This window comes from Erithacus rubecula, assembly GCF_903797595.1.
Source record: "Erithacus rubecula genome assembly, chromosome: 16".
Taxonomy (NCBI): Eukaryota; Metazoa; Chordata; class Aves; order Passeriformes; family Muscicapidae; genus Erithacus; species Erithacus rubecula.
Window position 1 is genome coordinate 15892188 of NC_136668.1, and position 24275 is coordinate 15916462.

Below are 24275 nucleotides of genomic sequence, written 5' to 3' on the forward strand. Positions count from 1 at the left end.
TAATTCCAGGTAGCCGGGTTTGGATGTGTTTATTTGACAGCAGAAGGATGAGTCAGTGCCAGGCTCATGCCGGGTTTCTCTGCCCGTCCTAGTGAGGATCCTCCTCGCACATCACATCCTAATTTCAATTAGGAATGCAAATCAGCACCTCTGTCCTGCCGCGGTTGTGGAGCTGCTTTTTGGGGCAGTCGGTGTCCTGCACACAGGGTTTGCCTTGAAAGGAAACGTTTTCCTCCTCCTCAGCATCCCACTGTTTACAGAGCCTAATCTTGGCAGCTAAATTAGGAGCAGGCTCTCCTAAGGTGGAGCGTGCACGTCACCGTGATGGATGTGGGGGTCGTGAGGGAGAAAGAAGCGAGAAAATGGGCAGAACCAGGCAGGGAGAGAGTCCAGGGCTGCTGAGATTCCCTGGAACAGATCCCACCTGGATGTCTCTGCGGGGAAGGGGTTGTGGTGAATTCCTGGTCATTCTCCTCTTCTCTTCTCTTTCTCTTCTCTTCTTCTTCTCCTTCTTCTCTTCGCTTGCTCTTCTCTTCACTACTTTCCTCTTCTCTTCCTCTTTCTCTTCTCTTCTCTTCTCTTCTCGTCTGTTCTCGTCTCTTCTCTTCTCTTCTCTTCTCTTCTCTTCTCTTCTCTTCTCTTCTCTTCTCTTCTCTTCTCTTCTCTTCTCTTCTCTTCTCTTCTCTTCTCTTCTCTTCTCTTCTCTTCTCTTCTCTTCTCTTCTCTTCATCTTCTCTTCTCTTCTCTTCTTTCTTTTCTTTCTCTTCTCTAGCATTTTCAGTCCCGTGCCCTCCACAGGGCTGACTCACGACCTGCACCTTCCTCAGGAGCTCCTGGGCCACATTTGGGGTTCCCTGGCACCCAAATTCTCCGGAGCATCCAGAGGGCAGAGGGGTGCTCGGCTGCCAAGGGGTGAGGAAGGAGCTGGAGCTGTGGGGAAGTGACTCCGTGTCACATCTGGGGGAGTTTCTCTGCAGCAGCTGGAGGAAGTTTTGCTGCAGGAGGATTTCCATACTTTGTTCTGTCCTCTCATTCAGGCAGCTTCTCCACCCTTGTCCTCAGTGTCACTGATCTGCTGTGTCCTGGAGGCGACAAACACTGGTTTTTTGGTGGTTTTTTTGGTGTTTTTTTGGTGTTTTTTTGGTTTGTTTTGGTGTTTTTTTGGTGCCCTTAGTGAGGTTCTGCCACTTCTCCACATCCTCCCCATCCCACCTTTTTCCCCAGAGGCATCGGCAGGGCCAGGCCCTTCCCAAGGCTCCCTTAGATAAGATCTGTGCCTAGGGGAAGACTTTTTTGGGACTTTTTTTTTGATGGGTAGGAGACACTGTTTACTCTGTGTTGCTCCCTATCTTGATGGTGGCTGTGTTTGTTTTCCCTGTGTATGATAAAAAGAATGAATCACTGGCAATGAAAGCTTTATTTCAGTTACCTGTGCCAGCTTTTCCCTTCAGACCTGGATGCCCTGTTGTCTCAATTACTGAGTGTGGAACAGGAATTCCTGGTGTCTGAGCAGTCAAAGTGGGGTTTGGGGAGGAGGGAGGGAGGGAGGAGAAAGTGATTTCTTGCTTGTTAATTTGTTTTCCCCTCTGTGTCCAGGGAGATCTCTTTTGCTTTGTGTAAGCAGGGCTTGCTTTCCACCCAGGAGTTTTTTGGTTTTTTTTTCTCCCTGGGTTCTTTCAGACCTCTGGCAATGGAGCAGCTCAGAAATCTCTTGCTAAAAGGATCTGACCCCAATCCTTCCCCTTTTCCAGCAAAACCACGTCTTTTTATCCTTTCTGCACCCTTCTGCTGCAAGGAAACCAAATCAGAAGATAAAAAATGATTTCTGGCTTCAATTGCACAGGAAGATTCCTTACAGACAAAACCAACCAACTGCACTTCAAAGCTTTCCAAGTGCAGCTGGGAAATCACATTTAGGATTTTTTAAGAGCTGCTGATGCTTTGAGGGGAGAAAGATGGATGGAGTTGTGTTTGTAGGGTTGTTGGCTGGATGGTTGCATGTAACAGGTTTCATTTTTGAAGTTTGCTGGTTTTACTGTGGATTTTTACATAACAATGATAATTCTGTACTTTAGAAATTCTCCTATTTTAACCATTTTCCTGTGATTGCACTCCTGATAGGATAATGAGTAATGGTTATGTGGGAGAAATAAATAGACTCATAAAAGTAAAGCTCTGATTTTTGTTGTGTGTGTTTGATAACACAGGGAAAACACTCAGTCAAGAAAAAAATTTCCTTGAGCAAAAAAGTTTTCCATCAGGTTTCCAAATGCCAGGGAAATAAAGAATTTTGATTTTTGCCCTTCTCCATAACTCAAACATTAAATCCTCCAGGTCCTGCCTGGAGAAGGCAAAGATAAAAGATAGAATATCCCATTTGGCAGCACGAATGAAATAATTTCATTCAGGTTTATCTTGCTGTGCTCAGAGATAACTGGCTCTGTGGCTGCAGCTTTCCTGAGCCCCTTATCTCCTGTGGTCTCATCAGGACACTGGCTCTGCTCAGCTCCATGTCTTCTGGAATTTATGGAGTGCAGTTCAAAAGTTATCTCCTCAGCTTGAAAGCATAATTCCTAATGAGGGAAAAATTGCTTTTCTTGGGGTCTTAAACTTGACATGGTTGGATGGAGCTTTTTTTTTTTTTTTTTTTTTTTTTTTTTTTTTTTTTTTTTTTTTTTTTTTGTGGGAACACAAAATTCTGCTCAAGATTTTCCTGGTGTAGTTAAATTCTGTTAGGAGGAGCAGCTGCAGTGAATTTTGGGGAGAAGAGAGGAGCAGGAATTTTGAGCATGTGCTCTCCAGAATGCAGCCAGGCAGGTTAACACTGATGCAAGTGGTGGAATACAATAAATAAGAACAGTTTTATCAGTGGAGATATTCAAGAACAAGTTGTTTTTATTTGTTATCCATCAGCTAGCAATGGAAATGAGGAATAAATTTATGAGGAATGATTAGAACTGGGCTAAAAAGAACTGGCAAAAAGCTTGTGACCTCTTTAGGGGCTGTTCTGTGGGAGTCCTTTCCTCAGGACACCAGCAAAAACTTGATTAATTTGTCCTGTGAACCCAAAGAGTTTCCAAGAATGAAAACAGAAATAATTTTCCAGGTTGCTTGTAGAGATAAAGATCATCCTCCCCTCGCAGGTGTTTGAGAATTCCAGGTATTTTGGTGGCTCTCTCCTGGAAGGAAGGTGTTCAAACAGCAATTCCCGGGTGATTTGGCAGCTCAGGCTCAAGCCGCCGTCCAAGGCAGAGGGTGGGGAGGGCAGGAGCGTCTCAAGGCTCGATTTCAAGGAAATCCGAATCGGGTGAAGTTTGTATAAAGCGCCCGGAGCAGCGGTTTGTGCCGGGGATCGGTGCTACCCAGGGATTTTGGGAGGGATGGGAACAGACACTCACAGCACCACCAACAACCCAAACGCTGTTCAGCCTCCAAAATCAACCTCCCGAGCGCAGGTGTGGCTCAGAGTGCCTCGGGCATCATTCCAGGGTGCTCTGCCCATCCTTGTGCGGGGCTGGGAGCCTCCGATGGACTCGGGAAAACTCCCAAATTTCTCCCTGCTTGGACTCAATCACGTTAGGAGATCTTCTCCAGCCTAAACTCTGCCTCGTGCCTTCAGGCTTTATGTAAAACCCATCAGATCCATGGAATTGTGCAGGAAGACGGATTTTTAAATTTTTTTTTAATTTTTTTTTTTCCCCCATGGAATAAAGAATTGCCTTCTTCCAAATGAGCTTAGCAAGCTGTTGACGTCACCAGGGTCTGCTCCCAAAAATGTGACAACCATGGATGTGCTGGCCCTGGATCCCCAAAAGGATGCAGCTCACCTGCAGGGCTCAGCCATTCCCTCTGTTTGTTTTGCCAGAGCACAGTCATTAAGAGATGAATTTATATTAAAGGCTTCCAAGAAATGCCTCTGCAACCCCAATGTTTATGTAAGAGAGACCGAGAAATTCATAATTTATTGAATTTGTGTGTGTTCTGCTTGGGATTATTCATTGGAGGAACATACTAAGTGATTTTTTTTGTATCCTAGTAACCAACTGCAGTTGCTTTTCCATGAATAATCTTTATAGTTTAACTTGACCAGTCAAATCTAGAAAGGAAAATTCAAATTAAATGTATCAAGGCTCACACAGCTTTTGCAGGTGAGAGAACACATCTTTTTCTCCCTCATTTAACCACATAATGATCAGACTGACAGATGCTGTCTGGAGATTTTCCCAAGCACAACAATAGTGGAAGTTTGATTCCTTAGGAACTAAGCTTCAAAGCTTGATTTGTTTAATATTCATAATTAATCAATTGGTTGAAATAGTCCTTTTCTCCCTCAATCTGATGGTTCCCAGGGCAGATTTTTAATGGCAATTGAAGATTATTTCCCTTTTGTAGGGATCCCAGCATGGGGGGTCTCCCATCAGCTCGTGAGGACACTCTGATGGTTAATTGATCAAACTATTTGTAAATATTTTGTACTTATTATTTATTTCTCCCAGCTGGAGTTTATCACTTAATAAGAACGTGCTCATATTTTTCTTCTTCAAAATTTATTTTGATTCAAAAGGAGCCTCTTTTCAAAGTCCTATTTCGAGGGGTTGTGTTGCTTCCAAAAAATGCCTCTTCCTCTTAGAAATAATAATAAAAAGCTACTTTGAGAAGCAAAACAAAATTAAGAATTTCCTTCCCAGCTCCCTGGGCGAGCTCCTTGTCTCTCCCACCCTCGTGGAGAACTCAGCTGACCATCTCCAAAGCAGAGGGACATTCCTCCCTGAGAGGTCAACACCACTTCTCATTTCAAACCAAACCCTTCTCAAAGCACCTTTTTGGATTCATTCCTATTCAGCCAATGTTTACAGCCCTGGAAATTCACTGCACTCCTGTAAATACCAAAGGCTGGAGGAGGAATCCTCTCCAAACCAGCCTTGGAGCACTTGCTCAGATTTTCCTTTGAGGGTTTTCCCCCTGTTCCTCTGGGGTTTGGCCATATTTTCCCCTCCCTGCTTTGCTCCTCCTTGCCTTGGACACCTGGAGCACTCCTGCTTTCCTGCTCTGCAGAGGAGAATGGTGGCTAGGGCAGTGCTGAGGAGCTTTCTGTGCTCATATTCCTGAATTTCCCCTTCTTCCTATTCTCATATTCCTGATTTTCTCCTTTCTGTGCTCATATTCCTGATTTTCTCCTTCATATTCTCATATTCCTGCATTTCCCCTTCCTGCGCCCATTCCTGTATTTCTCTATTCTCATATTCCTGAATTTCTCCTTTCTGTGCTCATATTCCTGCATTTCCCCTTCTTCCTATTCTCATATTCCTGATTTTCTCCTTTCTGTGCTCATATTCCTGATTTTCTCCTTCATATTCTCATATTCCTGCATTTCCCCTTCCTGCGCCCATTCCTGTATTTCTCTATTCTCATATTCCTGAATTTCTCCTTTCTGTGCTCATATTCCTGAATTTCCCCTTCTTCCTATTCTCATATTCCTGATTTTCTCCTTTCTGTGCTCATATTCCTGATTTTCTCCTTCATATTCTCATATTCCTGCATTTCCCCTTCCTGCGCCCATTCCTGTATTTCTCTATTCTCATATTCCTGAATTTCTCCTTTCTGTGCTCATATTCCTGCATTTCCCCTTCTTCCAATTCTCATATTCCTGCATTTCTCCTTTCTGTGCTCATATTCCTGATTTTCTCCTTCCTATTCTCATATTCCTGAATTTCCCCTTCCTATTCTCATATTCCTGTATTTCTCTATTCTCATATTCCTGCATTTCTTCTTTCTGTGCTCGTATTTCAGCATTTCCCCTTTCTCATATTCCTGCATTTCTCCTTTCTGTGCTCATATTCTTGTATTTTCCCTTTTCTTTCCTCATATTCCTGCATTTCCCCTTGCTTTTCCACCGTCAGTGATTCTGGGATTCTTTGCTGGTTTTCCTGCAGCTCTGACAATTCTGATTTGGCATTTCAAGATGCTCCATGAGCAGTGAAACCCAGAATATTCAGTGTCTGATGGATTTGGGACCAGGGAAATCCCTGGTGTGGCTGTGCTGTGGTAACTCCAGGATTCCTGTGCATTTGGAATTCCTTTTCCAGCTCAGAATCCCCCAAAAAATTCAAATGGGAGCCTGTGGGTGCCCTGAATTTTGAAGAACTGGAGGGACAGTGTGGAGTTGTGTTTTATTGTGGCCAGAACCACAGAGGCTCTGAGCTGTCAACACATAATTGTGTGTTTTGTGTTTGGCAATAAAATTTTTTTTCTATCAAAAAAGAGAACAAGAAGAACAGCCTGAAGAGGAACAAATTCTTTCTCTCCTCACAGCTTTTCAGATGTGATTTATAGGTGTGTTTTTCCAAGTCAGTCCAAACAAGGCCAGTGAAGGGCTCTGAATTAGTTTGATTCTGTTAATTGAGACAAGAACCATCTGGGTGGAAATGGGAGGGTTTGGGCAGCTGCTTTTGTTGTTTCATGTGGGATTTCTAATATTCCCAATTGCACAGTTACCAAGGAGTGCTGTTGGACTGTGCACTGGTGTTTAGAGGTGGAAATGATCAATTAAAAAACAACAACAAAAAAAAATTCCAAAATACAGCTATAAAAATAACAACCACCTGCAGCTCTGCAGTGAATTTTTGGAAGGTATTGACCAAAGGAGTTCTGCTGAATAACAATTCAAGCTCCATGTTAAAAAGATGAGAAATCAGGGTGGAAATTTGGGTTTGGTACTGCCTGGACCAACAGCCATTACAATGCTATTTGCTCTATAATTCACACCTTTACCTCAATGATTCTTTCCTCTGGGGCAGGGAACAAAAAAAAAAAAAAATATTTTGGTCATTTTCTGGCTCTTCACCAATGCAAGGAATTGTGTCTCATCTCCAGAATGTTTTTGGTTCACCTGCCTCTATCATATTTTGGCTGTGATAGCACAAAGAAAGAGTAAAGGGAGGAAAATGTTGATGTTGATTTAGGTGTGCTGGGTTCAAACCCCCCTGGAATTAAGGTTGAGACAGAGGCTTAAAAATAAACTTCTGTTGCTCAAATCCTTCTTGTGTTGAAATAATTGGAGACAGTTGAGATGAAGGAAGGGGCTGAGGTCATGGTGTGTCCAGTAATGGTATGACTGTAATTGTTTTTTGATTTTTTTTTTGTTTGGACAGTTTAATGTCTTGAAGTGGGTCTTGTTTCCTCTTATTAATTCCTGCAAATATCACGGAAAAGGATCTCAGGGCTGAGCCATGCAGCAGCCAAGTGTTGCACAACCACCTGCCTCTAGATTGCCTTCACAGCTTAGCAGAGAAATCTGCATTTTTAAAGATCTCAGCTAAGGAAAAGAAGGATGCATCTTTTTTTAGTGGGATGTTTTCCTGTGTTTCTGGACCAGAATGGTACTCTTTTTTTTTTTTTTTCTTTGCTTATTTCTTTTCCCCTTTAATTTTTTTTTTTTTTCCCCTGAAGTATTTAGAAAAAAAGCCACAGCTTGTTTGTCCAAGTATTTACTAAAAGAGCCAACAAAATATGTGATGTTGTTGTACAGGTTGGACTGTACATGAGTTGAGTGAGGTCATCAGCTCTTTGGATCATTTGGAAAGAGACTTTGGCCAGCATTTAATTTATTTGAAATCTCCCTGCTGGGACAGTGCTGGCTTGAGACACCAGCCCACCAGTATAACCCCATGAGAGCTCCCAGTGCCACCAGTGCCACCAGTGCCACTGTTCCTCCAGGGAAACCAGCCTGGCACAGGAGCAGAGCTGTGCTGTGCCCCTGATTTAATTATAACCAGTTATTACCATTGCTTTGCCCTGTTTTGGATTCTTTACATATTGTTTTGGAAAAGCTTAGTGCAATGGCAGCCTTTGTATATATAAAATATAGGATGATTGAAGAGCTGGCCACTGCTTTATTTAGCTTCCTCAGCCATGTGTTCCTCCCCAAGCATTTTCCCCTCCTGCTGCCAGATCTCTGTTTAAATTGTGTGTAAATAGAAAAGGAGCTGTGGACACAGTTAAAAAATGCTGGGAGTGGGGTTTACTGGGAGGAACACCTTCCTAGGGACCTTTCCCCCTTTTTTTTTCCTGGGGTTTTTGGCTCTCTTAGGGCAGATCTAAAGCCCTGTTAAATCTGATGGCTCTCTGGTTATCCATCTCTGTTTGGACTGGAGTAGCTCCACTTGTTTTTTTCTTTTTGACTGAATTGGAGTGTAGAGAAGTTGCGATTAGGAGGAGAAAAAAAAAAAAGAACCTTTAGACCTTGTGAAGAGAGATAAAGACAAAAGAGGCTCTTGTAAAAGTGAGGAAGCAAAGGAAAATAGCAGGTTTGTTCCTTTTATCTTGAGGATTTTTTGGGAAAAGTTGGAGGTGGAATTGATGGCCAGAATCCCCTTCCTGCACCTGCAGCATCACTCCAAGTGCTGATCTCACCCTTTACAGAATCCCAGAATGGTTGGAAGAGACAAAGATCATCTCATTCCACCCCCTGCCATGGCAGGAACACCTTCACTAGCCCAGGGCAGCTTTTCCTCCCCCCTGGCCCTGGAGCTGGTGGATCCCTGTGCTCAGGGGAAGTTTTCTGCTGTTTGCAGTGAGTGTGGAAATCACTCCTGGCTCACCTGCCCCACCTGAGTGACCCTGACAGCCCAGCTCATGTCCTGCCTTGCTCCAAACGTGCTCTGGGGAGGTGGGAAAGGCTGGCATTGTGTACAGCCCAAATCCAGAGGGGTGGGGATAAGGCAAACACAACTTTTTGGGGCTTTTCAGAGAACAATGCATGGAAAAGTGAAGCTCAATTGCCACTATCACTTGTCAAATCTTCTTTTTTTTTTAATTTTCCCTGTGTCACAAGCTGCTCTCGTGGTGTAGTGCCTGTCTGTAGGGGATGGGTGGGTTTCCTGCATCGGGGAGATGACAAAATGATTTTCCTCTTTGTGTTCCTGGATGGGCTGTGGGGAGGATGTGCCAGCTCCCAGCTCTTTCCATGAGTGCTGCATTGAAACCAAGGCAGGGAATGGAGCTGCAGCCCCAGGACACTAAAAGGGAATTCATGCCATCTTTCAATCCCATTAAAAGCCATTACCATTGGAATGACATGGTCACTATTTATAAATCCCCCGTGCAGATGACTTGGTGCAGCTGGCCTGGAGAAAAGCTCAATGGAAACAGGGAGTTTATTTGCATTAATGGTCCTGCTCTGGCAGCAGGAGGAGGCTGAGGGCATGGATCCTTTCAGTGCCAGTGATTAGGGCAGGAACAAGTTCTTGGAACTCCTCAACAAATCCTGATTGGAAAACACCAGAGTGATGCTTGTGAACCAATGTGCTGCTCTGAAAACCTGAGCTGTTTGTCCTCTCTGTGGGGCAGAAGTTGTCTTGGAAGTGAGAAATGAATGGGGAGGAATTGGGGGCAAGGAGAGCAAGCCAAATTTTTTAATCTTTGAGGAAAACTCTGTAATCTTTGCTGTGCAGAGGAATCTGGCACAGGTTTGTGGGATTGCTCTTAGGCTGGGTTTGTAGCCTCACCTTGGACCCTATTTCTGTAGGAATTTAGTAAATCCAAGCAGAGAACCACGAGGGTTTTGTTCACATCTCTGCTCTTCTCTTCCCATCTTGGGTGTCCAGCTGTGTTCATTCCTCCCAGACCAATCTTCCCAGTTGCATATTTTAATGCTCTCTCTGCTTTCTGGTGCACGTTGCCTGTCTCTAGAAAATCAACCAAAACAATAAATCACAGAAATAAGTATTTTAATCCCCAACTGACAATCACTTGAGGATTTAGATTCGGAAAATATTCAGCCTTCCAAGCTAGTGATGATCATTTCCAACCTAGCATTCCTCAGAAACCATTTGTGGAATTGCTTTCAAAGCCTTCTCGCTGCTTTTGGTCACCTCCCAAAAACTCTGTGATGGACTCTGAGAAATGAAGTGAGCTGAGCAGACCTCTGCTCTCCTCCAGCCAAGCTTCACTTTCTAAAGAAGGCAACAATTTTGCAGGACCATAATAGATCAAGTCAGGGGCAGGGGTTTGCTTTGCTGCTGTAGGAACTGGAGTGTTGCACATGCAGCTGATTAGTGAGAGCACAGCCCCAAAACCCCTCAGAGCTGCAGTGGCCAGGCTGGCTGATCATTTCTGACAAGATGGTTTTATCTTTAGCCAGTAGCCAAAGGTTCTGATGAGTTTTGCTTGCTGATTTTCGGATCCCTGGGTGCTCCCTGGCTTTGGGAGCCACAGGAGCCAGGAGCTGGTGTTGCAGCTCAGAGGAGCTGTGCCATTCCCAGGGCTCCTCATCCATCATGCAGCTGCTTTCATCACTTGTACTGAAGGACTTGAGCAGGATTATGGCATGAACCCTGCCTTTCCTCCATCCCTGTCTCTCATTAACCAGCTCCAAGAATTTGTTACTCGACTTGCAGACTCATTGACCCAGATTCCCTAATAATACATGGAAGAGGAGATTTTTTTTTTTTTTTTTTTTTCAGTGCTTAATCGCTGGCTTCTGTGTATACTTAGTGCTATTTATATGCAGGAGGACTAAAAGCCTGTAATAAAGATGGGGCCAACTTTGCAGCAAAATTCCTGTGTGCCCAGAGTGAGAGGCACAACAGCAGAGAGGCAGAGGTGAGTGTGGGTGGATGTTCCCATCCTTGCAGACCCAACAGGAGATTTTATTTTTTTTTGGGAGCAATCCCTGCTTTTACAGCCTGATCCACCAATATTGGTTTAGCTCAGGACTCCCCACTTTGCTCTGAGCATCTCCATCCAAGTCATACACTGGCTTTCTTTGTAATTGATTATTTGAAATATTTGATTGCTTCTATCACCAACAGCAAAGCCAAGCAGAAGGTCTGGGAGAATATTCCTGCCTGGCTCTCCTCAGCCTCTGGGGCTCTTCTAGGTCATGGAGGATTTGCCATCAGCATTTCCCATCCTCAGAGCAGAGTTTGTGTCGTGGCTTATTTTCTGTCCTGAGCCAGCTGGTGGTTCCTGGGAGAGACACAGCAGAGTTTCAGCTGCACTCCCCATCTTTTGGTTGCTGCCATGGGCACATGTTGGGATAACCAGGAGAGTTAAGGCTTGGCCTTGGCTTTCCTTTCAGGCCACTGTTCTTTTATGGGATGTGGCTGAGCTTTGGTGTGAGCTCCTCACTGCAAGGAAAGGGTTGGAGTAGAAAGGAGCAGCAACTGAAAGTTGAAAGGAGCAGGAGCTCTTGTCCTGAGGATATGGTGGGAGACTGGAGGTGGAGCAGTGGGAGATGGGATGTGGAACAACCTTGAAGTTACTGCAGGGTCCTGCTGGAGTTTCCTTTGCTGATTCGAGAAAAAGGGTCAGAACTAAAGGATTTTGCCTAATGCTGTTGGCAAATACCTCTCTGTTTTCATGGAGGAACACCTAGAAGTCCAGAATAAATATGTCATTAGCCCCTGCCTGTAAAAAAAAATGGATTTTAGCATTTTTTTTAATAACCCATCAAATATTTGATTTCAAGTATTAGAGTGTTTTCTTGTGGAGAGAGGCACAACTTGATTGTGTGAGCTAAAGTCAATCCCTGCTCTCTGCCAGGGATTTTTCTGAACTGTTCTGCAATGAGAAATGATCTATGTCCATGAGATATTTGCATTGAGAGTTACCTCAGTGCCACAACACAGCTTCTTTTAATGAAAAAGTGACTTTTGTCTGTGTTTTCTCCTTCCCTCCTTCACGAGCGCTTCTTCAAAAATTTCACATTTCCTGCAATTCATCACAGGCTCTTCAGTGTCCCCTCAACACCTCAATTTCTGTGTCACTCTCTTGCAAATGAACCTTTTCTGAATTCCCTGGAAGTTTGTCTCAGGTTAGAAGACCAGGCAAGGAGATGTTACCTCAGAACAGACTGGTGGAAACCATAGGAATTTACACAGGGGCGTTTATTAATTGAATTTTCCAGTGTTTGAGCCAGCAGGACATTCAGAAATGATACAGATTTTTTTATTTTTGTTAGATTTGGTAGCCCAACTTTCCAAATTCTCACCATTGAGCGTGGAATTGGCCACCCCAATGCTTCCCACAGAGCTCCCTGACACATTTTCTGTATTAAAAAAAAAAGAAATGTCTAGACAGCACACTAAATTTATATGTGAGCAGATCTATATCTCTTGTCCTCAGAAGATAAGATGGTGTTGGTGCAGAATCCTGTTTTGTGTTCTGGGGATATTTGGTGTCTCAGGAACAGCCTCCCCTGCTCTTCCAGCCTCCCAGTGGCTCCAGCAGTGGTGCCCTGGTTTGGAGGACAGGTGTCTGCCAATAAAGGCAGAAACTTCTCTTTGAAATGGAGAACGTAAACCCCCTCCCTCCTAATTATTATACTTTTGAAATTAAAGGGCTCTCAGGCAAAGATATGGGAATTAGGAATAACAATTCTTTACTAGGTAAATTAAAATAGAAATTCAGGATTACAAAGAGCTATCCCAAACCCTGCCAGAGTCAGAATCCAAGCTGACACCCGTCAGTCAGTCAGGGTGGTGGCACAGTCCCATTCCATGGTGCTGCATCCTCCTGCAGGGGCAGATGTGGCTCAGCTGGAGCAGTGCTCCTGGAGAAGGTGCAGTTTCCTCTGAAGCTCCAGGGATGATGTGGAAGGGTGTGGTTTTCCTCTGGAATCCAGTGGAAAGAAGATGCCTTGGTGTCCAAAATGTCAGTTTTTATGTGGGTAGGAAAGGCTTGGCTCCTCCCCTGGCTGGAGCATCTCCCAGTGGGATGATGGAATTTTATCAGTCATGCACTGGGACTCAGTGGCCATGAACAGGAGATATGTCCTGGAGGGAGGATGGAAAGATAAAGATGATTGCCCCAGCTGATTTAAAGATTGCCCATTAGCAGATAATGTGTGCCAGGAGATCAGGGTCAGTGCCACACCCAGTTTTAAACAATGGCCCATTAACAGCAGATACCTCTCTCAGTGATGAGAGTCACTGCCACACCCAGTTTTTAACAATGGCCCATTAACAGGTGATACCTCCTTGATGAAGGATGGGTCATGGGAAAGATAAAGATGATTGCCCAGCTGGTTTAAAGATAATGTGTGCCAGGAGATCAGGGTCACTGCCCCACCCAGCTGCAGCAGATGGGGACAAAATTCACATTGCTGGCCACATCCTGTATTGAAACCCAGCACAAGTGGTGACGTTGTGGGATAAGGAATTTGAGGATGTGCTTTGACTGGAGCACACTGGGATTCACTGGGGTTGGGATTTTTCACCAGCTCCTGAACTCATCCTTCTCATCATCACCTGCTGGGGTTTCCCTGCCACAAAGCAAAATGCACCTGTCCCATGTGCAGACACTTTGTTCAGCGCCCAGCAGCAGCCAGGGGAGTGTCTGCTGGGATAGGGAGAGGCTCAAGGGCTGCAGATAAAGATAACCTGGGTGTGCTTGGTGGAGTCCCTTTCACTGGGCACGAGGCTGCAGAGATGGATTTCAGGATGAATTTCAGGATGGATTTCAGGCTGCACGCTGCTGCCTCTCCCCTGAGCTTTTCAGACTCTCCTCTGAACCTTCCAGTCTCCCTTCTGAACCTTTTAGCTTTTTTCCTGAATTTTTCATCCCCTTTCTGAACCTTTCAGCCTTTCTCTGAATCTTTCAGCCTCTCCTCTGAATTTTTCAGCCCTTTTCTGAATCTTTCAGTCTTTCTCTGAACCTTTGCACCTTCCTCTGAACCTTTGCACCTTTCAGCTTCTCTCTGAACCTTTCAGCCTATTTCTGAATCTTTCATCCTTTTTCTGAACCTTTCAGCCTTTCTCTGACCAAGGGCAGATGCTTTCCCCCAGCATGGGCTGTGTCAGCTACGAGCTGAGGATTATTTTCCCTCTCTGTCTCCACTGCACAGCCCTGTTTGTCACCAAACTGCCCCTTTTTGATCCTCTGGGGCTTTTGTCACGGATTTACTGGGGGAAAAGCCCTCAGGAAAAGGCTGTGGGGGCCCAGGGGATGTGTTTGGTGCAGACCATGGTGACGCATGAGGATGGCAGCGCTCTCCTCCTCCTCCTCCTGTCAGGCTGCTCTCGCTGTAGCTCTGCTCTCCTTCAACATTATTCCATTCTCCCCCATTTTAGGGGTTTTATTCCTGCCTGGCTTGTCAGGGCAAGTGAAGACAGGATCCATCTGGCTGGAGGTCACTCCCCAGCTGAGCAGCCTCCTCCATCCCACGCCCCTGGGGGAGCAGCAGCCTCAGACAGGGCTCTGGAGCTGAATTTTGTCTGCTGCTGTCAGTGGGATTACAGTGCCACAGCAAAGCCAAGGCTGGGAACAAATGGGTGAAAAAAAAAATGTTTATTTTTAGAACTGGAACCATGATAAATATGTGGAATTTGGCCAGGGTCTGCCTGCTGTACCTTTTTGAAATGCAAAGTGCATGTCTGTTAAAATACCTCTCCAAAGGTCAGCATAACCTCTGGAATGAGTGTGCTGCCCTTTTGGAAAGCAGGTGAAGCTTCAGATGAGAGCACGAGCCCCCATAACCCAAATCTGCCTCGGTGTCATCTGACATCACAAGGATGAGGATGGAAATGCTGCCTTGCCAAAAGGGTTCATCCTTCCTTCACCAGCCTCAGAGCATCCCTCACCCTTCAGTTCAGCTTTTCCTTCCATTTTCCTGCCTTTTATCTTTCTTGTGTGTTTGAGGGATGTGCTGTGAGTGTCACATTTGAAACAGGTGAGAGTGGGGATGAAAAATGGAAAACTGTAGAATAAAATGAGGGATGGAACCTCAGTGGGTTTGTGCTCCCCTGTGATGATGCAGCCAAGTTGTCAGGGCTGAGGGGCTGAAGGGTTTGAGAACCTGCATTTTCCAATCCTGTGAGGTGGAGGAATGGTGTTACTCTCATTTAGACAGAGAAGAGAGGCAGGAAGAGAAGAAATGTCTTCCTAAATGTTGTAGGAATCTCACAGCCCTTCACTGCCTGCCAGGCATCCTGGGCAGGCACTTGTGCCACGAGCTTGGCTGTGTCATCCACTTTTGAGGTGGGAATTAGGAAAGCACAGCCTTCATCCCATTTTTTGGGAGGGATTTGTGAATAATGCACAGCCTGCATCCCATTTTTTGGGAGGGAATTTGGAATAATGCACAGCCTTCATCCCATTTTTTTGGGTGGGAATTTGGAATGCACAGCCTTCATCTCACCTTTGGGGTAGAAATTGGGAATGCACAGCCAGGAGAGGAAAGGTTTTGGAGCAATCACAGAGGGACCAAATCGAGACCCAAACTGTGGAAGCTGAGCTGCAAATTAGGGCAATTCAAAGGCACAATTGAAAGGCACAAACATCCTGTTGAGTTTTCTGTCCCTGTCAGCACCTAATGAGTAAAGCACATGCCCCAGCTCAGCCCCGGGTGTGTTTCAGTGGGAAAACTCTGCCTGGGGTTATGGCAGGTTTTATTCCACAGGCAGGTGTTCACACGGAGGGGAGGAACAGCATTATAAATAAATTATCCATTCATTTCCATCGGGAGCTTTTCCTATTGTTTAGTCACAATATGTTTTCCTGTTTTTTGTTGGTTTTCTTTTAAAAGAAAACAAAACAAAAAGCGCCAGACTCCGAGTCCCCTTCTGGCAGGGTGGACCCAAAGCTGTGTTTGGAGTGGATGCCAGTGTCTTTGTTGTCCTGTCACTGTGCTGGTGGCACTGGCACTGCCACCTCTGTGCTTTCTGAGACAAGAACCTGCCCTGGGTTCAGTGCCAGGGGCATCTCATTCCTCACAGGAGCCTTTTCTCCATCAGGGGGCTGTGGGAGGAAGGCTGGTTCTTGGTAAGGAGGGGATTTTGGGGATAGGAGAGAGGAGAACAGAATGTGTCTTCCCTCTGCCAGTGTGGGGACATTGAGGCCATGGCACTGGGGATAACAGGGGTGTGTTTTTAACCATTTTAGAATCAAAAAGCAGCTCAGTGGGTTATAAAATGGGGATTTCTCTGCTTGGGGAGGCTTGCTGAGCCAGGCAGGGTGTGAGGTGTCAATGAGCCCAGCCAGTCCTGCAGGAGCCCCTTGGGATCCATCCCAGCTCTGCTGGACCCAGGTCCCACCTGGACAGCACAAAGGCTGTGAGAATCCCCATGGAAAAAGGGGTGCAGTGTGGGGAGGCAGGGCCAGGAGGGGCTTCACCCTGTGCTGGCTCCTGGCTCAGAGCCCTCAGTGCTGGCTCCTTCTGCAGCTGCAGCATTTCCAGCAGCTCTGACAGGCTCACACACAGAGCAGCACCCACATGAGCCACGGGTGGGCTGTGCTGGAGCAGCCATTTCTGCATTCCAGCTCTTCAGCAGGCAAGAAGGAGATTTCTCCTGGAAACCCACCAAGAAATGCCCCTTCCTGAGGAGTCCCTGTGCTGGGTGGGAGGTTGAACACCTGGGGAGGATTTTCCCTTGCAGCCCTGGTGTGGAACTGGCACTCTCCCCTCGCTGGCTGACAACAAGGATGTATTAATTTCCACTGGTGTTTGACAGGATTAACCACTGCACAGCGACTGTCACGTGCAGGACAAACCAAGACACACAACACCTTTGATTGGTATTTATATCTGGCTACAAACAGGAGCTTTTTGCCTTCAGAGCCCTTTGACTCCTGTCACAGATGCCTGATTTGAAGGGCTAATCCTGTGCTGTAACTCTCTTCTCTTTGCTTAGTTCAGGTTCCAGCCTCTCCCTGCCCTGTCTGCTCTGGTTTTACTTCCAAAAAAACTCTGCCACACACTGCAGCCCTCCTGCCAACTCACCCAGCTGAGCTCCCAGCATCTTCTGGTGGGTTTTTTCCAACAGGAAAAGGACAGAAAATCCTTCCCTTAAGCCTGGGGTTACACACAGGGAGGAAGCAGCTTGAAGGAAGGGCCTGGCAGGCGGCTGCTAAAGCTTCAAACGTGGCAAGAGAGTTCAGAGTGAATGTGAGCATGTGATGGGGTTTTATATTTAACAGGATGGCTTTGGGCATCCAGGATGCATTCTGGTTTTGCTTTAAAAATCTACAAAGCCAGGTGCAGAGACAGGAGGAGAGGTGGAGTGGGTGGGGAATGGGGAGACTAAATTCCCTGGAGCACCACAGTGTGGTGGGAGCCCAGGACCTGGAGCAAGTCCCCATGTGCTCAGGGATGTGCAAAAGACATTGTCTGCACCTCAAGGAGCTTCTAACTGAGGTTTGAGATCCAAAGTTGAGCTTTTTTTCATTTCTGCTTCATACCTGTGTGATTGTTTCACTTTAGGCCCCAAATCTGTTTTTCTTGAAGTCGGTCTCAGAATTGCTATTGCCTTTAAATGCTGCAAGATCTCACCCATCAATTCTCCTTCTCCCATCTGTAAAATGAGGATGGCAGGATTTCTGTGCCATCTGCAGTGCTGTGAAGCTGAAAACAATCATCATTTATAAAGTGCTTTGAGCTCAAATGGGAGGTTCTGGGTAAAGGCAAGGCTGTGCAGGATGAAATGTTCCTGAATGTGCCAGTTACATCTGATATCTGAGCCAGGGGCTGGGTTGAAAGTTTAGGAAGAACAGCCTGGTGTTGCAGAGGTGCTCCAGCTGCTGAATGTCTTGGATTATTTGTGTTGGCCAAAAGTTCCTGTTCCTCATTACAAAATGAGGGCACAGAGGAGCTGGTGGCTGCACGTCCCACAAAAACCTCCTAAAACCCCTGCTCACCTCGAGCACCTGTGGTTTTTAACAGCCACAATCCCCAGAGCTCCTGTCTCTGGCCACCATGGGAGCCAACAGCACGTGCACTGGAGGAGGAAACTCAGCTGTGGAGCTTTTCTGAGGGCAATAGGAAACATCTGATGGGAACAAAGGATGTTCCTTCCTATCCAGCTTTGCAGGGAAGCTGCCCAACCTTTACTTGATGTGTTTTTGCAGAAAGCTGGGACAGCAAAGATCAGGTTGTGGCTAAGCACGCTGGTTTAAGGTGAAACATTTCAGGTCTTTGCACAGTGGTGTAAATCACACCCAGCTGAGCCAAGACCTGTATCAGGCCAAGCTCTCCTTGTGACCACTTTGTAAAGGGTTAGCTGCACCACCTAATTAGTGGCTTGTCTTCATTTAGTTCTGCCTTCACTCAGAGTCAGGATAAAGCACGAGTGAGATGAATCTCTTGTTTGGACTCAGTTGTTTATTAAATCTTATCTAAAGTACAGAGAGTTCTGCAACACTTCCAGCTACCAGCTAAAAGCAAGCAAAATTTAGGTGAATCTAGCTAGTTACAAAGTCTTTTAAAGCTAAACAGTCCAATAAAGAACTAACAACTGTATTATTTATACTTTTCACCCAATAACCAAAGACCTGTGACCCGCAGTGTAACACTAACTACCCAAACAAAAATTACTACCTGAAAATCATGAAAAAGAAGGAACAAAAAAGGGAGACAGCACCCAAACCCCTCCATCTTGTCCCATTTATTTTACTATATTCTAAAAACCCCAAATTCCAAACCCTTCACCATGTGCCACCACACAGTTCTATTCAACTACACACCCATGATTTTAACTCCATCACTCAAATTGGGAATCCTTCTCCAAGGCCTCAAGTCCAAAGCAGTGTTTTCCTGGGGTCAGTGTCAGACAGCACAGAAAGCTCTAAACTCCCAGGTTTCAGGGTTCCAACACTGCTGGCAGATGCTGTGGTTGAGATGAGGAGTTAGGGCATGGGCTTGATGATTGTCCTGATATAAAGATGTGTCCAAAAGTCTGTATTCTATCACCATATGTTAAATCAAGGTGGGCAGTGATTCTTATCTCTGTGGGAGATATCTCCTGTTAATGGGCCATCTGTTAAAAAACCAGATGGGGCAATGTTCTTTATCTTTTCCACAACCCATCTCCCACCAGGAGATATCTCCTGTTAATGGGCCATTAAGTCCCAGTGCATGACTGATAAAATTACATCATCCCACTGGGAGGTGCTCCAACCAGGGGGAGGAGCCAAATTTTTTCTACTTAGATAAAAAACTGAGGTTTGGAGCACCAAGGCAGCCCTTACTCACTGGTTTCCAGAGAAGAGCTACCAGAGCTTTCTACATGATCACTACTTCAACAAGACCACTTCATCTGGATTGCTGCCACCACCCTGACTAGCGGGGTGTCAGGTTGCATTCTCCATCAGTGGTTTTCTTTTTTACCATTGCATGTAATTTTTTTTTTTTTCTGCTATCAAATTGCGTTTCTGACTTGGAGTCTCTCGCTGTCTTTGCTTCCAAACCACTCCAACGATTCTGACCATCTCCCAACCTTTCCCTTCCTCCCGCAGACACGAGCCACCAGACCCGCTCGGTGCCCAGCCGCCCCTACTACAGCTTGCCCCACCACAGCCATGAGAGACGCTCGGTGCTGGCGCTGGCGGAGCCGCCGCGCTTCCACTCGCAGGCCAAGGGCAAGAACGTGCGGCTGGACGCGCACTCGCGCCGCGCCACGCGCAGGAACAGCTTCTGCAACGGCGTCACCTTCACCAACCGGCCCATCCACCTGTACGAGAAGGTGCGCCTCAAGCTGGTGGCCGTGCACCACGGCTGGAGCGGCGCCCTGCGCTTCGGCTTCACCATCCACGACCCCTCGCAGATGAGCTCCGAGGAGATACCAAAGTACGCCTGCCCCGACCTCGTCACCCGCCCCGGCTACTGGGCCAAGGCTCTGCCCGAGAGGTTTGCGGTCAGGGACAATATTTTGGCCTTCTGGGTGGACCGGCACGGCAGAGTTTTCTACAGTATTAATGATGAGGAGCCCATCTTGTTTCACTGTGGTATTAAAGTTTCCGGGCCGCTTTGGGCCCTCATAGATGTCTATGGAATTACCCACGAAGTGCAAATCCTAGGTAAGTGTGGTTTTGGGCATGTGGGCTGCTCTTCTGATCCTCTAGGAAAAGATAATCTGTGTGATTATTGCTATGGGACACTTTAGAAAATTAATTTGCTGTTGGTTTGGTACCTTTAGTTAATAATTATTCTTCTGCCAGCAGTAGGGATGCAGAAAGCAATATATTCCAGAGGTGGCAGTGATGGAAATTCCTAAGGCTGCACATTATGGGAAGGAATAAATGGAAATCTTTACTTGTTACTCAGCTTTCTCTGAGCTGGATGTGCTGCTTTGGCATAGAAGGACACGGAGCAAGAGTACTGAGGAGACAAAAAGGGCCAGTTGTGACCATCTATTCTTTCCCAGCTACCAGTTACTGCCAGTCCATTGGAAAACCACCAATAATTTTCCAAAAGCTTCCTGGAGCCCTTCCCCAGCCGCTCTCTCTGCTCTTGGCTGTGGTCCCACCCAGGCTGGCAGTTTGAGAGGTTGTGTTGGCATTGTGACCCTTCCCTGGCACAGGGGCATCACTCACACCCCTGGAATCCAGGCTGATTCACAGCCTCATCCTTAGGGAGGGCTGCAAGAGGGGATGAATCTGCTCCCATTAGCAAGCCCAGCTGATGGCCATGAAATGATTTTCCTTTCATGGCTTTTACAGCATTAAAATTTCTAATGAATTCAGCGTTAGACGGAGCGTTTGAACAGGGCTACACCACAGGGAACACTTTTAAAATCCAAGAGAGCTGCCCTTTGCTGGAGGCTCCTTGGAGCTGATGGAGTTTTAACAGCCACAAACAGCTGTACCTGCCCGAGGGGATGGTGCTGCCAGCCTGGCATGGAGCTGGCACCAGGGATAAGCTGTGGAATGGCGAGTCCAGAGGGCAGCAGCTCCATCACACATCCTGCTGAACAGAGCCAATTATTTTACAGGCGAGAATGCCACACATAAACAACGCTTTTCCCTGTCTGCTGTGCCTCAGATGTGTAATTAAACCTCAGCAGCAGCTTGTCCTGTAATTGCAGTTGCGACACACTCCAGCCTCTGGTGCTCGTCACAGAGGAGAAGGAATGTTTGCTGGATTGGCCAAGGCAGCTGCTTCACCAGAGCTCTCCTTTCTCCTCATTAAATTGGAGTTTGAAAAATAAAATGCAGCTTCTTTCTGCTCCAGTCCTGCAGCATCCAAGAGTTCCCAGGCTGAGAGCACCTGTACTCCGATGGGAGATTTTTTTATTGCAATACCAAACCCCACAAACTGTCCCAGGAGTCAGGGCCATGCTCAGCCATCTGGGGCACCAGGGGACACAAACTTCTTGCTTGTCTTTGCCTCGTCCTCCCAAAATGTTGTGAGTTGAGAAAATTGTGAAACACAGCTCCAGTTCTCAGGCATCAAATGCTTCTTTCAGCATCATGAATCACAGAATGGTTTGGGCTGGAAGGGATCTTAGAGATCATCTCATTCCACCCCCGTGCCATGGGCAGGGACACCTTCCACTATCCCAGGCTGTCCCAAGCTCTGTCCAAACTGGCCTTGGACACTTCCAGGATGGGACATCCATCATAAATTTTGGATGTGTCTGACTCCTCTGTGGGAGCTTTTCTTGCCACACAAGCCGTGCTGGCTGAGGAGGAGCTGCTCCAGCCATCAGCCCACCCCAGTGACCTCTCCTGCCTGGGCCTCTGAGTGAGGCAGGTTCTGCTTTGTTGGTGGGTGCATTTGGGTGTTTTCCTTCTTTCCCAAAAGCCTGGAGATTCTCTCCCCCAAGAAGCAGGCAGATGCTGGGCTGCTTCACCCCTCTCCCTTTCTGGGAAGGAGTCATTCACACAGACTCAAATTCCATGTGCTTTGACTTTTGTCAGTGCATTAAACCTTCCAGGGTGAAGTGTCCAGGCTGCCCCAGGCAGAGCTGGAGGTAGAAGGAGAACACTCCAAACTTTTCCACACCTTTACATCACCCCCAAGTCTGGCATGGCTAAAGTGGAAACCTGGGAAATTAATTAAGGATCAACATCCTGACTTTCCCTTTGCTGTGAAAAGGGAAAACAACCTTTTGCTGTGAAAGCTTTCTAACACCTGCAGGAAGCAGCTTTTGTGACGAGCTCTCCATTCAAAACCTCTGCAGGGCTGTGAACAGCCCAGAGTTATGAGGTTTGAAATGACCTCTCTTGGCCACACCTGTGCCTGGACACAGGTGTAAGGCAATGACAAGGAGTGTGGAAAGAATATCCATTCATCCTTGAGTTCCTTCACCCATCATTTGTGGATATGTGTTGCCCAAGCGCTTGGGACAACAAAATGTTGAGACTTTTTTTATATAGCGTAACCTCAGAGCTATCAGATCCTTCTCCTCAGAAAGCTGTAGGACTATGCTGGTTTGCAGCTTTTCCCAGTTCCTCAGTGCAGGGAAATCCCAGATCACACAGATTCTTTGGAACACTTGTTTTTCCTTGGCTGGTGCCAAGATGCAGCCGCTCCTCTGCCTGCTCCACGCGTGACTCCGCACCAGGAGCTGCTCATTAGTGGCTGATTTTCCCTTTTGGAGCCTGCAGGCTGCAATAATAACTGCAAGCACCAAAGCAGGCAGTTTTCTCCTGACTAACCCTCAGCTTTGTCTCACAGACAGCATGTTTGCAGAGACCATGAGCACTGCCCGGCTCAGCACCGCCCGCCTCAGCACCTGCCTTCCCCAGAGCAACCACGACTCGGCCAACTTCAACAACAACGAGCTGGAGAACAACCAGGTGGTGGCCAAAATTGCAAACCTAAACCTGAGCCGGGTGCCAGGACTTGGGAGTGACAACCACATCATCCCCTGCTGCCCCAGCCGGCGGCAGCACGCCCAGGGAGTGCCGGCGTTCCTGGACACCGACCTGCGCTTCCACCCCACGCGCGGCCCCGACGTCACCTTTTCCCAGGACAGGATGGTGGCCTGCACCAACTGGCAGGAGAGCAATAGGACTTTGGTGTTCTCTGACCGGCCTTTGCACATCGGGGAGAGCCTCTTTGTGGAAGTGGGACACCTGGGGCTGCCCTACTACGGGGCGCTGTCGTTCGGCATCACCTCGTGTGATCCGAGCACTTTGCGGACAAACGAGCTCCCGGCGGATCCGGATTTTCTCCTGGACCGTAAGGAGTACTGGGTGGTTTATCGGGCGTTCCCTGTGCTCAACAGTGGTGACATCCTCAGCTTCATGGTCCTGCCCAACGGGGAGGTGCACCACGGGGTCAACGGCGCCAGCCGGGGCATGCTCATGTGCGTGGACACCTCCCAGTCCCTCTGGGTGTTTTTTACCATCCACGGCGTGATCAACCAGCTCAAAATCCTGGGTAAGTGCAGCCAACGGAACACCTGGCTTGGGGAGGTTTCCTGGGTCAGAGCTCTGGGTTTGCACTCAGTGTTCACTGATGTGAGGGTGCAGGTCCTTGTGTTTGCAAACAAGAGGGACAAAACATGGTGCCCGTCACAGAGATGTGTGCAGCCTCTGGGATTCCCCCAGGAAAGGATGAGACTTAAAACAAGCAGCAGGCAGGGATGGCTGGGAGATGCTGTTTTGCAGTGGGTTTGTTTTTCTAAGAGATTCTTTATAAACAAGAATGGTTGTGTGGAGCAGCTGTTTTTCTGTGGGTTTGATTTTAGAAGGGATTCTTTATAAACTCCCTATTCCAGCCAACAGGTATTAAACTCCTGCCTTGGTAAGGATGGTGATATTTGTGAGCACAGCTCTGTTTAAGCACGGACAGTAATTGCTCCTGAAGCACAGCCACAGCACGGGGGGCAGCTGGCACTTCTGATCCATTGCTGGTGACCAGCTCCAGCCTTCCTGCTTTCCTCCATTAAGGATTCCATCAGAAAAGCAGATGTTAATGACTTTGTAAAGCAGATTTTCTTCATCCAAAGCAAGGGCCTTTCCCAGCTGCCAGTGAGACAGCTGGAGCCCACCACTGCTGGGGAGAGAGGGGAAATGGAAAGGCAAATATTGGATAACCAATAACCAATCCAGTGCTTGCTCCACTGAAGCTGAACAGGCATCATACAAAGGCATAACGAGTGCAGACCCTGGGGTCACATCCAGAATGTTGCCCTGTGTGGTCACCAAGGGGCAGCATTGGCTCTGTGCAGCCCTTGTGCAGGGGGTGGGAGCAGCTCAGCAGGCTTTGGCCAGGGTTTGGGGTGTCCCTGTGTGCACTCAGCTCTCTGCTGTGTTCCCAGGCACGGTGCAGTCCAGCCCAGGGACGGTGTCTCCCTCAGGATCCCCTGGTGGCTCCCAGTATGACAGTGACTCGGACGTGGCCTTCAGCGTCAACAGGTCCTCATCAGCCTCCGAGTCCTCGCTGGGTAAGGACAGCCACCAGCTCCTGGGGCAGCAGAAGGAATGGGGAGAAAACACAGTGCTGGGAAAGTTTTCATGGCCTGAAGAAGGGCTGTGCATTGGTTGTGGCCAGCAGAAGCAGGGCAGGGACTGTCCCCTGTGCTGGCACTGCTGAGGCTGCACCTCAAAGC

At 47.2% G+C, this 24275-nt stretch overlaps 1 protein-coding gene across 1 annotated transcript in view; it reads left to right on the forward strand.

Moving 5' to 3' along the window:
- Positions 1 to 24275, forward strand: part of NEURL1B (neuralized E3 ubiquitin protein ligase 1B) — a 33541-nt gene that overhangs the window by 5470 nt on the left and 3796 nt on the right. Inside the window, exons 2-4 of the mRNA XM_079319997.1 lie at positions 19231 to 19791; positions 22394 to 23101; positions 23985 to 24110. Of these exons, the coding sequence (XP_079176123.1) occupies positions 19231 to 19791; positions 22394 to 23101; positions 23985 to 24110 (1395 nt within the window). The remainder of the gene's footprint in view (positions 1 to 19230; positions 19792 to 22393; positions 23102 to 23984; positions 24111 to 24275) is intronic.